General features: G+C 41.3%; 1 protein-coding gene and 1 long non-coding RNA gene across 2 annotated transcripts in view; one reads left to right on the forward strand and one right to left on the reverse strand.

The window, feature by feature from the left end:
* The window catches only part of VWF (von Willebrand factor), a 115082-nt gene that overhangs the window by 59218 nt on the left and 36011 nt on the right, over positions 1 to 19853 (forward strand). The window contains exons 28-37 of the mRNA XM_075856019.1: positions 869 to 2217; positions 2661 to 2780; positions 3124 to 3267; positions 5431 to 5574; positions 6466 to 6630; positions 7015 to 7058; positions 8324 to 8501; positions 9278 to 9498; positions 13057 to 13246; positions 15032 to 15376. Of these exons, the coding sequence (XP_075712134.1) occupies positions 869 to 2217; positions 2661 to 2780; positions 3124 to 3267; positions 5431 to 5574; positions 6466 to 6630; positions 7015 to 7058; positions 8324 to 8501; positions 9278 to 9498; positions 13057 to 13246; positions 15032 to 15376 (2900 nt within the window). The remainder of the gene's footprint in view (positions 1 to 868; positions 2218 to 2660; positions 2781 to 3123; positions 3268 to 5430; positions 5575 to 6465; positions 6631 to 7014; positions 7059 to 8323; positions 8502 to 9277; positions 9499 to 13056; positions 13247 to 15031; positions 15377 to 19853) is intronic.
* On the reverse strand, positions 17023 to 18453 carry LOC142748774 (uncharacterized). Its single transcript, XR_012882308.1, has 2 exons — positions 18394 to 18453; positions 17023 to 17229 (listed from the first exon to the last, which is right to left on the reverse strand). It is a non-coding gene; the product is annotated as an uncharacterized LOC142748774 (long non-coding RNA).

Below are 19853 nucleotides of genomic sequence, written 5' to 3' on the forward strand. Positions count from 1 at the left end.
AGACACAATCTGAGAGAAAAAACAAAACGGTATACCACTGTACAAAATTAGAGGTGCTTGTAGGTACAGTATGGACCCATAGCAGTCTATGTGTTGTATATTACAGATCGGTGCAACACGGGTCCATAATAGGGCTGTGTGCATGAACCCATAGTCAATAGACACACTGATAAAAACACAAAAAATAACCAGGTTCATCAGGTTTCATGGAAATTTCTCTCCATTTTAAGACATGGTAATAAGAACTTTTCCCCCATGTGTAGTCCCACTCTCAGTCTAAGGAGCCTCTTCAATGTTTTTCAGGTACATTGGATATAACTGGGTCTTCCATTCTAGTAAAGTATTGGCTATGTTTATCCCCGGAAATCTCCTTTAAAGGGCTTGTCCGGGATTAGAAAAACATAGTTGATGTCTTCCAAAAACGGTGCCACTCTGGTTCACAGGCTGTGTGTGGTATTGCAGCTCCACCCTACTCACTTCAATGGGGCTGAGCTGCAATATCAAACACAATCCATGGATAGGTGTGTTCCTGGAAGAAGTACAGCCATGTTTTTCTAATCCTGGACAACCCCTTGAAGGTGTATTAGAGGGTAAGTATTGTTATTCAATTGGAATACTGACAGGAGGTCCAGAAAAATCCTTGCCCCCCATGTCGGCTACTCCATCTCCATCTCTCCATCTCTCATACCTCCAAGTATTCGAACCTCCAGATACATTTACATACAGATGTGAAGTTGAGATTAGCTCATGTTTTTATTTTTGGGTTAGTATTCCTTTAAATAAAAAAGTTGGTGGAAAATTTGTGAAAATAAAAGATGGTGAGGATATATCTTTCAAAAAGTTTTCTAACTTTCTTTTGCCTTTCAAGCCATTGTGAAGAACAAACTTTACAGTGCAGAACTTGTGAGGTGCATACAATAACAACAAGATCGCCACCTATTGAGCCAGAACTTCCACCGGTAGAGCCAACTCCAGAACCCACACCCTTTGAAGAGTATGAGGGAACCGTTGCACCTGGGACATATAACTGTGAAAAAGCCATGGATCTGGTTTTCCTTGTGGATGGTTCTTCAAAACTTTCCCGAACCAATTTTGAAACCGTAAAAGATTTTATTGTCAGTATTATGGAAAAAATACGTATCTCACAAAAAAGAATTCGAGTCTGTGTCGTCCAGTACAATTCTACACACACACCTAAATTATTTAGCCTTAACGAGAGACGGAAACTTTCTGACCTCACTGATAAAGTAATAAATATGAAATACATGGGAAGTGCAACATCTTCTGCTGCTGAGGCTATTAAATTTACAAATTCATATGTTTTTGACCCGGCTAAGAGGGACAATGCACCAAAAATGGTCTTATTACTGATAGCCTCCAAGAGTTCAAAGAGCTTATCAAGTGTAAGGCTTGGGATAAAAAAGCGTAAGGTGACTCTGATTCCAGTCGGAATAGGTCCTTACGTTGATAGGGGTGACATTGAATTAATTCAAAAGCAATCACCAATGAACAAACCATTCATAGTGCCCAATGTGGAGGACTTAATGGCCCACAAGGACGAAATAATTGACTACCTATGTGGCTTAGTACCAGAACCAACACAACGAACAATAGTACCCTCTAACCCTACTACACAGCCCTCAAGACAGACAACCACCACTGCATCAACCCCCGTCCCGGCATCTTCTGATAGAGAACTTACTATTGCATTTGAAGGTTCTGTTGACATTGAGAAGATTAAGATCTTCCTTGAAAATTTGATTCAGAGAATGGATATCGGTGAAGAAACCATTCATATCACCATCATCCAGTATTCTTTTACTATAACTGTTGAATACACCTTTACAGGGAAGCTACGGAAACCCGAAATTATTGAACACATTCGACGGATTAAATACAGAGGTGGAAATGCCACCAACACCGGGGAAGCTCTTCGGTACATCAGCCAAAACACATTCAGGAAAGACTTTCATAGCAGTCCCCAAAGTCCTCACTTGGTGTATATGATACAAGAAAATCCTCCTACAGATGTCATTAGAAGAGAGGAAAACATAAATGTATTTCCTATATCGGTTGGCACAAATGCCCCCATAAAAGAACTTGATATCTTCGGCCGTCAAACAGTTTTTCAGAATTATGACCAATTGTCAAGTGTAACAGAAGAGATACTAACGGGTTGTTGTTCTAGAATCATTCAGCCGACAATTATGCCTATAGGTATGTATCTATTATACCATCGGCAGACAGTTTTTTGTATTTTTTTTGTATTACCACATAGATAGATGTTATTCATAGCATATGGATGTCATAAATCTGAATCCCCTACTCAAGACCCTCTCTATTACCCAAAATGAGAGCCACTCACAAAGTGCAGCCATGACTCTGGTAGACCCAGCCCGTCCATGTTTTAAATGGTCGGCATTTATTGGCTTTCCCTGGCAAAAACAGCTGATCACTAGGAATCTCCGAAGCCGGCCCTGTTGGCTTGTCTATTAAAAACCTAAACAGGTAATCTTTAAAAACATTGGTAACATTTTTGGGGAATTATTATTAATTAGACTTAGACTGTTTTTGGTTCGTTTAGCACTAGGGATATAGTTTATATTCTATGTGGATGCTAACAATTTTATGTGTTATTCTGTTTTTCATTTCCTTACAAGTACCGTGCATGAAACAGATGGACGTCATATTCATACTGGACAGCAGTCTAAATGTCAAAGAATCAGAATTTGAAAATGTGAAAACCTTTGTGAAGAATTTTATTAAAAAGGCACATATTGGTAAAAATTATCTATCTATCTATCTATCTATCTATCTATCTATCTATCTATCTATCTATCTATCTATCTATCTATCTATCTGTCTGTCTGTCTGTCTGTCTGTCTGTCTGTCTGTCTGTCTGTCTGTATCTATCTATCTATCTATCTATCTATCTATCTATCTATCTATCTATCTATCTATCTATCGATCGATCGATCGATCGATCGATCGATCGATCGATCGATCGATCGATCGATCGATCTATCTATCTATCTATCTATCTATCTATCTATCTATCTATCTATCTATCTATCTATCTATCTATCTATCTATTTATCTTTCTCTTTTTTAATTTAATTCAAGGTCCTGATGCTACTCAAGTTGCTGTTCTTCAATACGGATGGGCACCTACCATGGAGGTTGCATGGACAGACCCTCAAGATAAGATAAAACTTCTTAAAGCAGTCGACAACATGCAGAAAATGGGAGAAGGCACAGGCAAAACTGGTAAGTTAAAACAGATAAAAACAAGGACATTTATGCAAAAACACCGAAAAAGGCCATACTTACAAATGGACACAGCCAGGTCAGAAACGCTGATGAAGGCGAGTGAGCAGGTGCTTTAAATAATAATAGCCACTCCCACTAGTCTTGAGGGGAGTGGTGTGTGTGGCGCATGGGATGTGTAGTAAGAAATAATAAATGAATAGTGTATGTGCAAGTGTAATAATGTAAGTGAAATATAGGGGGCAGTAATGAGTAAAGTGCCTAAAAAAATAAATGAATAATGGGATGCAAGTGTGTGAAACATGGAGGGATAGTGTGTAAGTCATGAGGCGCAACGTGACTAGCCAGGTAGAAGCCTATTTGTGACGCCTTGATAATTCATAGAGCGGGCTACCCTGCTTGCTAGGCCAAACAACAACACACCATGCTCTCCCAGCATCAAAGACCTGGCTGTGTCCAAAAGAAGCGAATATAAGTAATAATGAAAAATACCTGGGGTATTAGTGATCATTTTGGCCAAAAGGACGCAAGCTCGCAATCCAAGACAAGGATCCCCAGACTTGCGAGTCCCTAACTGGAGCGAAAAGCTCCTGATGTACAGACAAAACAGATAAAAACAAGGACATTTATGCAAAAACACCGAAAAAGGCCATACTTACAAATGGACACAGCCAGGTCAGAAACGCTGATGAAGGCGAGTGAACAGGTGCTTTAAATAATAATAGCCACTCCCACTAGTCTTGAGGGGAGTGGTATGTGGTGCATGGGATGTGTAGTAAGAAATAATAAATGAATAGTGTATGTGCAAGTGTAATAATGTAAGTGAAATATAGGGGGCAGTAATGAGTAAAGTGCCTAAAAAATAAATGAATAATGGGATGCAAGTGTGTGAAACATGGAGGGATAGTGTGTAAGTCATGAGGCGCAACGTGACTAGCCAGGTAGAAGCCTATTTGTGACGCCTTGATAATTCATAGAGCGGGCTACCCTGCTTGCTAGGCCAAACAACAACACACCATGCTCTCCCAGCATCAAAGACCTGGCTGTGTCCAAAAGAAGCGAATATAAGTAATAATGAAAAATACCTGGGGTATTAGTGATCATTTTGGCCAAAAGGACGCAAGCTCGCAATCCACGACAAGGATCCCCAGACTTGCGAGTCCCTAACTGGAGCGAAAAGCTCCTGATGTACAGACAAAACAGATAAAAACAAGGACATTATTACTTATATTCGCTTCTTTTGGACACAGCCAGGTCTTTGATGCTGGGAGAGCATGGTGTGTTGTTATTTGGCCTAGCAAGCAGGGTAGCCCGCTCTATGAATTATCAAGGCGTCACAAATAGGCTTCTACCTGGCTAGTCACGTTGCGCCTCATGACTTACACACTATCCCTCCATGTTTCACACACTTGCATCCCATTATTCATTTATTTTTTAGGCACTTTACTCATTACTGCCCCCTATATTTCACTTACATTATTACACTTGCACATACACTATTATTTAAAACTGGTAAGTTGTATACAATATATTTATATATATTTTTTTAAATGCGCTGTTTCATCTGCATACATCTATGCACACACAGATCAGAGATGCGTCACTGGATCAGGTCTAGTAGGCATAGCAGTAGGTGCCCATTGTGGTACCTACGCATTTATTATTTGTTATATGAGTAATTAGCTCTTTATGGGGAGTTGATGTCAAGACTCCATGTCATAATTGTTTTTGCTATTTGCTAATAAGTTTGTGCACCTCAGCCCATAAAAATATGACAACTTTCCTATAATTAGCAAATTACATTATAACATTGAAAACACTAATAGGCTGAGGAAGAGGTTGGTAAGGGGTCAAGTTCTACCCAACTAGCTATAGATAAACCATCAGTTGTGGTAGAAAGTTTATTGAAAATTCCTTTTATTACAAACTTTGCCGATATCGTCCCTTATATTAACTTTTTAGAGATCTGTAAAAAATGTATAAGCTACATGAAGTTGTCATGTTTAGTGTTTGCTTGGTCTGTACATTTGATAATATAGCTGCAGGTGGCCACTAGACAACAATGTGCCACCGCCATTCTTCCTATTTATGTACAAACAATTGTTTCAATTCCAGATCAAGTCTTAACATTTTTTTTTAAAAAATTCTCCCTTTTTATTACAGGAGATGCTTTGAATTTTGCAGTGCAAAGTGCCGTGTCAGATATTCATGGAGCAAGACCTCTTTCTTCTAAGATTGCTATCATCATTGTAGCAGACAAGTCCTCAGATCAAGTGGACTATGCAGCCACCTTTGCAACAGCAAACCGTAATATTACCTTAACCGTATCCTTTGAAGATGTCAAAGGATTGTTTGCCTTTAAAAAGCATTCAATTATAAAAGAATATCCAGTTATTTTTCAACACTTCTTGTGCTCAAGGTGGCGCTATAAGTTACTACAGACAGAATAAGTTTTTGTCTTACGATATATTCATATTTACTTTACACTCCATTGAAACCAAGGAATACACTAAGATAAGAAGTTTACATTTCTAGCTCACATAATGCATGTTAGAATAACTATTTTTTGTGTAGTAATCCAAGAAGTCACAGAAAACATAGTGACATACTCAAGATTTAACCTGGGGGAAAGAATGGGAAGTGTTTGTGTATATGTGTATGCAACTTCTCTGACTCGGTGACAAAAGCCAGTTCTACATAGTCTACAAAATGGCCGCCTATGGTTGAAACGGTTGTCTAAGTGGACAACCCCTGTCTTTTGGCCTCATTTGGGCATATGGACACTAAGGAAGGAATGTCACTAGTTAAAATGTATATTAAAACATATGATTGGCCCCTGGCAGTAACAGCCAATCGCTGAGTGTTTTAGAAGCCTGACCCATGGCAATCAGATGATCACCTTGGTGACTTCTGTTTTTCCAAGGCAATATCCTGTTCCCCTTTATTTTTTCATGGTGGAGGGGTTTATCGTGGTTAACTAATGGGCTTTAATAGGACAAGGGGCTCACATGTGACTGTGCCACATCCACCTGTCAAGTGGACAGTCCGGAAATACGTCTTTATAAAAAGTTCACCATATTAATGTCTTCTCAAACGAGCACTACATATTAAATGTTTTATCTATTGGTTTGTGAGATATATTTCTCTATTAAAACCTGCATATTGATTGGTATAACTTGTTCTTTATTCATATTTCAGTGATATCGGTTTTTCCAATTGGTGTTGGATCCAGGTACGATGATGAAGAGCTTGTAAAGCTTGCTGGGCCTTCCGGTAACCACAAAATCACAAAAGTGCAACTTTTTGATGATTTGCCAACCATGCTTCTTCTACGTGATGACTTCATCAACAAACTTTGCACTGGTAAATCGAATTACTAATTAGCAATAACCAATATTAGACCATGCAAGCATTTCTCTAATCGTCTCTAATGATAGTAAATGAGTCTTATAGCCTGTCCATATACCACTGCATGTGCCCCCCTTTTTGAGCCATATCAGAGAGCCGGTCTGTAAAAGTAGCTCCCATTTTGACAGACTCGAAACGTCCATGTATGGTCTAGGTGGCCGTTGCTGGCGGGAGCTCAGTTCTGAAAGCCGACGTCTCCGATGAGACAACCACTTGAAGGGCCTCCTTGTCATACATATTATATTAAAATGCCACAGATTTATTTTTATATATTTTTTCTCTGTTGTTTTCCAACTTCGTTATAAAACTGACCATTTCCTGGTTGATTTTCTCTTTCAGATTTTGTTAATGTTTGCATTGATGAGGATGGAAATTTGAGAAAGGTATTTATGAATCTTCTCCATAGTCATAAAATCATTTAATATTAGTATTATTACTTGGAGTAATAGCTTGACCTAATAAAGTATTTACAATAACTACTCGCCTAGTTCTAGAAGTGAATGAGGAGTTGTCAAAGCCCCACCCCTTTTCTAACATCACTAAGCAGCTATTTGGTCTTCTGTACTTTCCCTGACCTACCTTCTTGACTCTACAAAGAAAACCCATCCACCCTCACCACCAATTTCACCAGTTGCAGACTTATGCAAAAGAGGGACCTTGTGCTAGAATACTATGTGGACCCCTTACTCCTCAACATCTAACAGCTTTGGGCACCAAGAAATCTTGACCCACACCTATGGTGGGTTGATAAGATTCTACAAGAGTAGAATTACATATAGAAATTGCAGTTGCATGTAAGGCCTTATTATGTACACAGTGAAGGCCATAAGGAGACAGATGTCTGGAATCAGAACCAGGACGAGAGGTTGGCGTAGTAGGCAGCCTTCTAGGACGCTGTCGGGGGAAGGGGAGTAATTTATGAATTAAAAAAAAAAGAATTCTAAATTTCTTTCCACAACCGGTTAGACGCTTGTCTACTTGTCCGAGCGGCTGGTACTGCAGAAATTGCCTGGGTATGATGAGTGACCCCACAATAAGAACTGCACATATATGGAGGGGATGGGATTGGAGAGAAATGGGAAGGGATTGGTGGGGAATCGGATTGACATAGGGCAACTAAATTAATGCAGTTATATGAGGGTGCTTGGGCACAAAACCTCTGCCTTGGGCACCAAGAGAGCTTGTCTCATCCCTCTATGGAGTCATTGGACAGTATGGTGCTCCTTATGGCGCCGCATTACAGAATTGTTCCCCGATGTAACCAATGCTTAGGATAGAATAGCTCCATCATATAGTGTCTGATAGAGCATGCTACAACTTTGTTTCTGTTGGATGCTTATGGTATTGTGCTCTGCATGCCTCTGTATTAAATCAGAGAAATATGGAGGTACAGTTTGGGGCCATAGACTTCTACTGGTCCAGTATTACGGCTTCGTATAATTCAAAGGTTGTATGGAGCCATAATACGATCATGTAAATGAGCCCTTATTCTAACTGTAGGGTTTTTTCCAATTAAATCTAATATTTCATTCGCTTATTTCCAAAACAGCTCCATTCCCCACCTAGCGCTGTGTTGGATTCATAGCACAGGCCCATTCACTTGAATGTTTTTGGTTTTTGTTCATATAAAATTTGTCCTTGCCCTTAGCCGGGAGATACGTGGAAACTATTAGACACCTGTCACATAGTCACATGTCTGGATGGTGGCATAACCAAACTAAGCAACACTGGAGTAGACTGTACGAAGTTACCGCAACCAATCTGTGACAATGATCTACCCGCAATAAAGATTAAGGAGAAATGTGGATGTCGATGGATGTGCCCATGTAAGTGTCTATCTCTATTTTCCACTCTTCAGAGATGGAGCGAGTAATTTATCAATAAAGATTTCCACACAAAACGTAAAAAAATGGCAATATACTAGCAATCAGAACTTTTAGGGGTTGTAAGCGGCAGTGGAGTAGCTAGGGGGCTTCCAGGGCATGTGCCATGTATGTGTATTATCCTATAGATACCTCAGCTGATGACATCTGATCACTGTGGGTTTCTGTAGCCAGATCCCTACTGTTCAGTTCACTATTAAGGGAGCTGCCGCACCAACTATAATATATAAAATACTGGGCATATGTAAAATATAATCAATTGTGTTTCATAATATAGCAATGGTGTATGTACACTAATTATTGTGCCTCATAAAATGCCAGCCATACTGCCCCATAAAGTGCCAACCATTATACCCCATCAAAGAAGCAAAAGTCTTGTATAAAATGCCGCCATTATACTTCCTCAATACATCCATAGCGTCCTATAAAATGCATCCCTAGTGACCCATTACATTTTGCCATAGTGCCCCATAAAGTGCCAGTCATTGTTTAGCTACAGTAAAAAAAATGGCCTACACACCTTTCCCATGTTCCCTGCTCCACTGCGAGACAGGTCTCTCTATATATATATATTAGTATATATCTCAATACTGAGGCCCCCACTGATATTAGATTTTCTCATGATCCAATGATATGCCAGAATATTTTTTTTAAAGTGGAACATCCTTATTTATTGTACATTTGAATTGATACATTGAAACTTTTTTTCCCCTCATCAGGTATATGTAAGGGAAGCTCCAGCCGACACATTGTAACATTTGATGGCCTTAATTTTAAACTTCTCAGTAATTGCTCCTATGTGTTGTTCAATGACAAAAAGGACAATCTGGAAGTTATTCTACACAATGGTGAATGTGGGTCATCCAGTGGTCAGACTTGCATGGATTCAGTGAGCGTGAAGTACAATGGGGAGACTGTGAAACTCTCATACAATATGCAGGTAACGTACTGTCCCATCTGTTTTCTTGTCTGTATATGGAAATCTCATGCTCATGAAGATTATGCAATGTATGTTTTCTCTGTCTGGTTTACAAAGCCAGTTTTTAGATATCCTGTTGGAGAATTCTGTGTTAAAGGGGTTTTCCAGTTTAGAGGATCCATTTCCGTACACCCTATTAGAGAATTACTAGAGGGGGTTCCTCTGTTCAGGATCCTCATCTCTTGGCCAGAATGGAGAGTGGTTACAAAGAGTGTCTCTCGCTCTGGAGTACCTGTCCTGTCCTGCAGTAAACAGCCAACACATTGATTTGAATGGGCACTGTGTAATGCTTAATTTCCCCTGTGGTGGCGCTGCAGGGATATTGAACACTTACCTCCAGGTTTCCCCACAGATAACAGCTGATCAATGGGGGTCCAAGCAGGAGGACACTTTGTGATCTGCTTATTGTCAAGGGACCCTTCTAACAAGCATTGTCCAAAGTGGAGAACCCCTATAATAGAGAGGGGTTCCTCATTCAGAACCTCCATCAATTAGCCGGAGCGCAAAGAGACTCAGAATTACACTAGCAATGGATTCATTTCAATGGCCAATATGCAATGCTTTATTTCTCCTGTGGAGGTGCTGCAGGGTTATTGAGCACTTAATTATCTCTTTAACTAAGAAAAAATTACGGGTCATAATTATATAGACGACCTCTGCAGCTGGCATGTGGAACATAGGGAGTCTAATTTTATTATGGGTGGTGTGAACCTGTGCAGGGCTCAAGCACCATAAAATTAGAAAATGGTATCGAAATTACTATAGAAATTTTTACAAATCCAGATTACAACCGGGCTGATGTTGCACTGCCGTCTATGAGAATTTGTGGTACTAGCTTTGGTAAAAGTTCCAGGAAAGAAAAAACTAAAAAATAGGAATATTAAAATAAAAAACAAAAATTTGGACTATTGCCCATAGTCATGTCACTTTTTTTTTTTTTTTTTTTAGAAAAAATGTAAATATCGAAAAAAGCATATGTTTAATTTGGCAACATCACTATTGTTCTCCATATTAGTTTTAAAAGATCGTTTGAAGCCGATCTTTCTGGAGGTCTCAGAATGGGAGATATATAAGATATAGTAGTGATCATGGTGGCAAGGATCTTTCTGGATCTCCTGTCAATCAACCTATTGAAGAGTCAGCCTCTCCCCATCCTGAATACTCATAAAAGGCAATAATACATTGCATTCAATTTTACTACGAATAGATGCAAACGTCTACCTTTTAACCACATATTGTTTTTTGTTTCAAAATTCTGTGCTGAATAATTTAATAATATATTTTTATGATGGTTGGAGCTTTGTTTTTCTAATAAAGCGCTCCAAACATACATAAAGTTAAATGATAAAAACCCAGCTGCCTGTAGTCACCACTAGAGGGAGCTCAGGAGCTTACAGTATACTGTGTTATCATTAAGTTCAACATATAAAAGTATGCAGTAAGCTCTTCAGCTCCCCCTAGTGGTAGCTGCAAGCAGCCAGTTTTTCCTAATTTAACTTTTGTGTCTTTGCAAGGGATTTGGAGCTCTGTATCGGAAAACTGAGCTTCGACTACAGTAATGATATATTAGTCCAGAATATTTGACCAATTTAGATAAAAATATTGTGTTTAAGGGTGGAAATTCACCTTAATGCGTCCAATACATGAATATCCCTTATTGTAGTGAGATTTTTTTTATTAAATAATAAATATCCTAAGAGGCTCTGTGTCCACAGCACCCAATGTAACATCATTCTTGCTGACTTCTCCCCGACCTCTGGCAGGATGACTGTAGTGTGTGTGTAATCTCCAGTGATCAATGATGCACAGTGAAAAACATCCCAAACAGCTAGAACATAACTGCTTAGAAAGTGCTAAGGAAACATTGCTTTACAACCTCAGCTGAGATTAAATGGATTATTGCCAGTTTCTACAAGTACTCAAACACTTACACGTGTTCCTTGTGACTTATGTTACAATTGTGTTTTGCTATGGCTTTTGTATCATTGGTGGTTTAAAGGAGTTGTCTATCTTAGAACCCCATTTTCATACACCCTATTAGTGAATTCTGAGTTAATAGAGGGGAGAGTACGATTACAAAGAGGGTCTCTCGCTCTGGAGGACCAGTCCTGTCCTGCATTATACAGACAACCCATTGATTTGAATGGGCATGGTGTAATGCTTATTTTCCCCTCTGGTGGAGCTGCAGGGAAACTGAGCACTTACTGCAAGTTTTACCCACAGATTACAGCTGATCGCTGGAGGTCCGAGCAGGGGAACACTTTGTGATCAGCTTATTGTAAATCAGCCTTTCTGACTATTAAGAATTGTCTAACATGGACAACCCCTTTAAGCTAGAAGTTAAACATTATTGTTACAATTTTTTTCTACATTTCCAGCACAAAATGTTGGCTTTAAAACTTTTCCACCATTAGTTCTCTTCTGAGATGTCATAGAGCACAAGAGGCTCCAACTGTTGTGAAACTATAACTCCCAGCATGCCCTCGCCGTTGCAGGCTGGGAGCTGTAGTTTCATAACAGCTGAAGAGCTAACCGTTGAAAACCACTGTCACGCTATTTCCTGTAGGCTGTCAGGACTTGTTGGAAGTTGTAGTTTTGGAACAGCTCAGGAGTTACCAGTTGTGACCAGTGTTGTAAAGACACATCATTACCTGTAAGCTGTCATGGCATTCATACTGCACCTAGCATTGAAGGGTCTTGGATGATCTCTGTCCTCCTAAAAGTTTTATTTTCCCACAAATTACATTTATCACTCATCCACAGGATAGGTTAAACATGTACGAGTGCCCTACTGTGTCTGTCACCCCCGTAGACTCTGAAAGAAGCGGAGGCGAGAACGCTTGACCGCTGCTCCACTCAAACTTAAATGACGTGGTGAGAAGGAACAGGGAACTTGGGACCTTTGTTCTAGTGATCGTGGGGATCCAAGGGGTGGGGCTCCCAGCAATCATACATTTATAATTGTCATTTGTGGAAAAACACCTTCAAAGGGGTTCTCCACTTTGTACAATAACTACTTGTTAAAAGGGACCCTTGACAATAAGCTAATGATAAAGTGTACCCCTGCTGGGACCCCTAGCTGTCATCTATGGAGAAACCTGGCAGTAAGTGTTCAATATCTCTACAGCACCACCGGAGGGGAAATTAAGCATTACATAGTGCCCATTCACAGCAATGGGCTGTCTGGGTATTGTAGAGCAGGACAGGTCCTCCAGAGCGAGAGATGGTCAAGAGATGAGGAACCTAAACGGAGGACCCCCACTCAATGAACTCAGGATTCACTAATCGGGTATATAAGAATGGGTTTTCTAAACTAGACAACACCTTTAACTTCTGTGTGGGGGAAGGGACGTGACAAACAATAAAACCCCCACATCAACATCAGTTGCTTCCATGGTACGTATAGTCTTAAAGGGAAGGAAGGATATAGTAGGATTTAAAAAATAGTAGGAATCATTTACAAAAACAAAGATTTAACATCTTGATCTTACTGTGTGTTCTGTTTCATGACTCTTAAAGGTTTCTGTCAATGGAGAACTGGTTCATGTGCCTTACAACAACACCTTCGAAGTGGGCGTTTTTGGAGCCGTCATGCATAATATTAAAATTCCTGAGGTCGGGTTTGGACTTTCATTCACACCAATAAACAATGAATTTATACTCGAATTCATCCCACATGGTTTCTCTGCCAAAACGTCAGGACTTTGTGGTAAGTTATCCTAATTTTCATCTCTTTACTAACATTTTCTAATTTCTTTTATAAATTATAGTATCCTACTAATGAACCCAATGAGATTTATAATCAATGTCCTATGAAAAGCTGTACCAGAGTGGGCAATTGTGCCCATTAAAGGGTTATGCCCATCATAGAAAGTCATAGCATAGTGCTAAGATGTGCCCTCACTTTTTCATCTGTGGGGTTCCACCTGCCGGGACCTCCACTGATCCTAAGAAGGAAGGGGCTGCAGCCCTGGTTTAGCGCTGTGTCCTGCACAGCGACACTACTGGCTGTTCAGGGAACTGCAGCATGGCCCCATTTACTTGCACAGTTGGGGTGCAGGGACCGAGGTGCTAAATCAATGTGGCTCCTTCAGTCCCAGGATCAGTGAAGCCGGCAGTTGATCTTAGCGATATGCCATCGCTTTCTGTGAGAGAATAACCCTTTACGTACCAGCCAAGGAGCCAGAAGTCGTAAACCCAACCTAACTCCCATAAAACAAGGCTCTGTCTGTTTTAAGGAGCCGGGACTGCAGCCAAATTCATCATGTAACCCATCACTCTCTTGAATGGGGGTCACACAGCGGAGAAGCATTAAGGCAAGTTATAGTATTTGCAAAACCTTTTAGTGAGGACAATTCTACCCAAATATAATGTTTCTTGGCCATCTTACAGATGTAATAATGTATAGTCTTTCTTTACGTAGAAGTTACAGTCATACAGTATAATGCCCTTATATCTGCCCCCACACAGTATAATGCCCTATAGTGCCTCCCCACACAGTATAATGCCACCATAGCTGTCCCCACTTAGTATGATGCCCCCATAGCTGCCCACATACAGGTATATTGCCCCATAGTGGCCCCCATACCCAGTATTTTTCCTCGATAGTGCCTAATAAAAAAATTATAAAATAATTACTCACCTACCCCTGTTCTCACGACGAGTGGAGGAGATCCCTCTGCTCTTCCAGTCTGTGCAGTGTGTGGCCCGGCGCAGACAGGTGCGATGACATCACTACATCGCACCTGTCTGCGCAGTGCCGCTCACGGCCTGCATTACATAGTAAATGCTGGAGCAAGGAGCCGTCAGCTCCCTGCTCCAGCATTGGATTCAACTGTATCTGCGTCCTGAGGACGCAGATACAGTTGAAACCAGGACATACCACCGCGCCTCTGCCCCTATCGAGACATATTATTGATTGGCACAATGAACTTTGATCTAAGTGAAGCTCTATTATGGACTTCTTTTAACTTATATGTGGAGCATAAAAAACAATGACATTTAGGTCTATATGGTTGTTTTAAAGGGTAACTAAACATTCAACAAACTTCTGACATGTCATAGTGATCGTTTTGATCGTTTGAGACCCCCACTGATCGCTAAAATGATACAGCAGAAGCGCTTGTGTGAAGGATGAGCCACTTGCTTTCTGTTCGGCTTTTCTCGGAGAGCCGAGCTGTTGGTGTATGGACTCAATAGAAAGTCTATGGGCCCGTACACCGCTACATTGGCTTTCCGAGAAAAGCCGAACAGAAACAAAGTGGCTCAGCGCTCACACAAGCACTTCTGCTGCTTTGTTTTAGCGATCGGTGGGGGTCTCAGTGCTCAGACCCCCAACGATCAAAACTTCCAATAGATCATTAGGAAAGTTAGGCTTGGATTCTTGCAGAACAAGTTAAAATTTGACTGAACTTTAATTGATTGACTGACTCTAGGGCCAATTGTCCATTGTGACGGTCCAGTCAGTAATAACTTTCTTCTCTTCTATACACAGGAATATGTGACCACAACCCAGTTAATGACTTCACACTCAGGGACGGCTCAGTGACAAGAGACAGCAGCAAATTCGTAAAGGAATGGACCATGGTCGATGAGTATGGAAGAACGTGTGAAACCAAACTGGATGATGTTTGTAGCCAATCTCCAAGCCATCAGTGCAGCATTCTGCTTTCCGACACATTTCAGCAATGCCACTCCAAGCTTCAACCAAGTGAATACTATAAGTTATGTCAAGAAACTAGCTGTCATGGTCAAGATCCATGCGAGATTATTGCAAGTTACAGCCACCTTTGCAGGCTCCATGGAGTGTGTATAGACTGGAGGTCATCAGATATTTGCCGTGAGTATAACCAATTGTAAATCCTTACTTTGAAAAGGAGGCCCTTGACAGTAAGCGGATCACAGTGTCCCCACTGCTGGGAGCTTGAGCAATCAGCTTGAGCAATCAGCAGTGAGTGTTCAATTTCCCTGTAGCGCCACCACAGGGGAAATTAAGCATTACGCATTGTCCATTCACATCAATGGTTTATCTGTCTAATACAGGACAGGACAGGTCCTCCAGAGGGAGAGACACTCTTTGTGACCACTCTCCACTCTGGCCATGAGGATCCTGAACAGAGGACCCCCCCTCTATTAACTCAGAATTCACTAACAAGGTGTATGAAAATGGCTTTTTGGAAAGTGGCCGTAAAAAGTTTTCAATTTCCCATTGTTCTGAAAACCTTTAGTGACCGGTCCATTTTGGACCTAAACGACAAACCATTTTTTCAATTTTTTTCATTGTTTCATTCCAAGAGACATATTTTGTTTCTGTATCTCTGTAGACATAGGCGTGTGAGGGCTTGTTTTTTGCAGGACAGGTCTTATTTTTTAATGGCCCCATTTTGGGGTACATATAATTTATTTATTAACTTTTTTGGGGATGAGAATGGAAATAAAACAGCAATGCCGTGATGCTTTTTTGCGTCTTAAATTTACGCGGTTTAGCATGTGGTATAAGTCTGTGATCCCCAACCACCGGGCCGAGGACCAATAACGGGATGCGGATCATTTGGTACCGGGCCGCAGTTTCTGGTATCCGCCCTGGCAGGGAGTTTTGGATGAAAACCACACCAAACTGTGCAGCTGATAATTAAGATGGAAATTTTGTCCTGATGATTAAAGGTCCAGAGGGTACTGATCAAGATTGGTACTAAATTTAGTTGACGTGTTTTCGTAGGATGCCCAATTCCTGGAATTTTTGTGGTATTTTTTTTCCCCATTGACGTCAATATGGATTGATAGACGATGTAAAATTGCGTATATTGACATCCAATTTTTACCCCATATTCTGATAGTTCTTACCTACATTGCTACATTGTATCAAACATTGTAACACTCTGCAGTGCTTGAACCCTGTTCAGACTCAATTCCTACATAATCTTCTGGATACAGCATTATAGGTCAATTGTATTTATACCTGTCGGGCCTCCATGATGATCTGTTTGGTTTTCTGGTAGTGAAAAATAAAAGATCTGATAATAAGGGTAACAGATGGTCCAAATAACATTGATGAGTGCACAGGGCCAGTCTTAGGGATAGCCAAACAGGGCACATGACCCGGCAGTGTCGAAGGGGGAACCACTTGCTCTGATTGCATGGGCACCAAGAGTTTGCCCCCATGATCTAACACTTGGTGCCCAAACCTATGTAAAGGCAGTTGCACAGAATGCGGATACCCTCACAAGTTTTAGTAATTGGGCAGCGTTATTTGAGAACTGTATGGTGGCAATTGGGCATTGTATGATATTAATTGGTTACTATATGGTAGATCATAAGTAAGAATCAGGGCATTGTTAGAATGTACTATGCAGAACGCAAGACAACGTAAGGTGAGACCTGCCCTCAGAAATATCTGGGCCCCATATGGGCAACTGGTCATGAACTTCTTATTATGTCCTTCAACCTCCATCTCCACTGATTTTAAAATAAATGGGGATAATGTGATCATTATGAAGCCTCTCGGGCACATATCATATATTTAGTAGGCCTGTGGGGAACGTGAAATGAAACGCATCATGTTTGGAACCAGGTTTGCACCTCACTGCCCATTAAGTAAGTCCCTTTCACTTTATAAGTGAAATTTCGCAGATCCCATGCTAAGATTGTTTGGTAATGGGTGGGTGGCAGCCTTGGTTAGGGAAATTCAGAGGCCTGTAGGAAGACAATTAGAAAAAAACACTAATTTAGAGAAATTAATTAAACATTTTTGAAAAGAACATTCATTTTAAAAAATTCTCTACAAAAAATGTCAATACATGGTAATAAAAATTCTAAAATATTCAAAGAAGAATAAAAATTCCAGTTATCGGCTATTGACATATCAGGATTGCCCTGTGATAAGATGTCATTAAAGTAGGAACTCTTTCTTCCAAAGCCATGAATCATCCCTGAATAATAAATGAATAAATGTGGCCTCCCCAGGAGATTATATTTATCATGTACGTCCCAGATTTTTCCATCACCTCATGTGATGCTACTCAATTCCAGCTTGTTCCCGGCTTCACTCTGTCCCTGCATGTCTTTATTGGAGTCACCCATATTACATGCGGAGGGTTTTCCTCTCTTGTTGCAGTCAAGTACATGACTGACGGGATAACATTATCTGATTTGAGGAACGCTTTGCCTCATCGCTGTTGGAATCCTCCTCGTCTCGTAGACCGGCCATGTCACCGCATGCCGCTGCGTTCTCTCAGAATTCCCAAAACACAATAAAATGAGTTACAATGTAAGTTTACGAGACACATTGTCTTCTCTTTTGAACTCTCTCCTCAACTCTTATCACCCTCTAAATGTTTTGAGCCTTCAGAATTCTGGGATTTGGGATCCAGGAAAAAAATATAATTGTACAAACTGAAATACAATGATGTCGCATATTCCGGTAACCGGTACATTAGTTTAATTTCATCTCTGTACATTTTTCCAAAATCATAATTCTTTCAAAAACAACCCTAATACCTTTGCAGTATTTTCTTAGACTTTCTATTGGCTATGTCAGTTCAAATTGCCTGGCAACTATCCAAACACTTGTCTTCCTGTCTGGGTGACTACTTTTTTACGTACATGTTTCTATAAGTATTGAAGGGATCATAGTAAGTAGAGATGAGCGAACCGGGACAACCGAACCCGGTTTCGGTCCGAACTTCCGGTAAAGTTCGGTTCGCAGCGAATCCGAACTTCACCGGGTTCGGCCGAACCCGTTTTGACCGAACCCGGTCAAAAACATTATACAAATCGGCAGCCACTTATCTCTATCAATCACTGATAGAGAAAAGAGGCTGCTGATTAAAAATAAAATAAAAAGCATTTCATACGTACCCGGTCGTTGTCTTGTTAACGAGTCCCTCTTCTTCCTCCAGTCCGACCTTTTCTGACGCGGCAGCCTGTGATTGGCTGCAGAGGCCTCTGCAGCCTGTGATTGGCTGCAGAGGCCGCGGCAGCCTGTGATTGGCTGCAGCGCTCACAAGGCTGCATCGTCATCAAGGAATGTCGGGCCGGATGTCGAGAGGGACGCGTCACCAAGGCAACGGCCAGGAGACCGGACTGGAGGAAGCAGAAAGTTCTCGGTAAGTATGAACGTCTTTTTTTTTACAGGTACTGTGATCGGTAGTCACTGTCCAGGGTACTGAAACAGTTACTGCCGATCAGTTAACTCTTTCAGCACCCTGAACAGTGACTATTTAGTGTATGTGCACACACACTAATTACGTCCGTAAATGACGGACGTATTTCGGCCGCAAGTACCGGACCGAACACAGTGCAGGGAGCCGGGCTCCTAGCATCATACTTATGTACGATGCTAGGAGTCCCTGCCTCTCTGCAGGACAACTGTCCCGTACTGTAATCATGTTTTCAGTACGGGACAGTAGTTCCACGGAGAGGCAGGGACTCCTAGCATCGTACATAAATATGATGCTAGGAGCCCGGCTCCCTGCAGGGTGTTCGGTCCGGTACTTGCGGCCGAAATACGTCCGTCAATTACGGACGTAATTAGTGTGTGTGCACATACCCTTACTGACGTCACCTAGCAACGCTGCCGTAATGATGGGTGCACACATGTAGCCACCCGTCATTACGGGGCCTCATGCACACGAGTCGACCATAAAAACACCCGTTATCACGGGTCGTAATTACGACCCGAAATAGCGGGCCCATAGACTTCTGTTAGCCACGGGTACCTTCCCGTTTTCTCACGGGAAGGTGCCCGTGCCGTTAAAAAGATAGAACATGTTCTATTTTTTTATTTTACGGGCCGTGCTCGTAATTACGACTCGTAACTACGAGCACGGCCGGCCGGCCACGGGCAGCCGGCCGCTTTTGCGAACCGTGCTGTCATTATAATTATAGCAGCACGGCCCGTAAAATAGAAAAATAGAACATGTTCTATTTTTTTAACGGCACGGGCACCTTCCCGTGAGAATACGGAAAGGTACCCGTGGGTAACAGAAGTCTATGAGCCCGTTATTGCGGGTCGTAATTACGACCCGCAATAACGGGTGTTTTTACGGTCGTGTGCATGATGGGAGCACGGCTCGGAAAAACGAACGGCTGCCCGTGCTCATCTCCTGAAATACTCTGTGCTGCCTTAAACTCTGTGGACAGGTCAGGATCCTGTTTCTTTTAAATGCTGCTAGGGAACCCGCTCGATCCACTATATAAGGCTACGCTACAGTACAGCATTTAAAAGAAACAGGATCCTGACCTGTCCACAGAGTTTAAGGCAGCACAGAGTATTTCAGGAGATGAGCGTGCAGATTCAGTGCTGTTGTGAACTCTGC

This window comes from Rhinoderma darwinii, chromosome 3 (genome assembly GCF_050947455.1).
Source record: "Rhinoderma darwinii isolate aRhiDar2 chromosome 3, aRhiDar2.hap1, whole genome shotgun sequence".
Taxonomy (NCBI): Eukaryota; Metazoa; Chordata; class Amphibia; order Anura; family Rhinodermatidae; genus Rhinoderma; species Rhinoderma darwinii.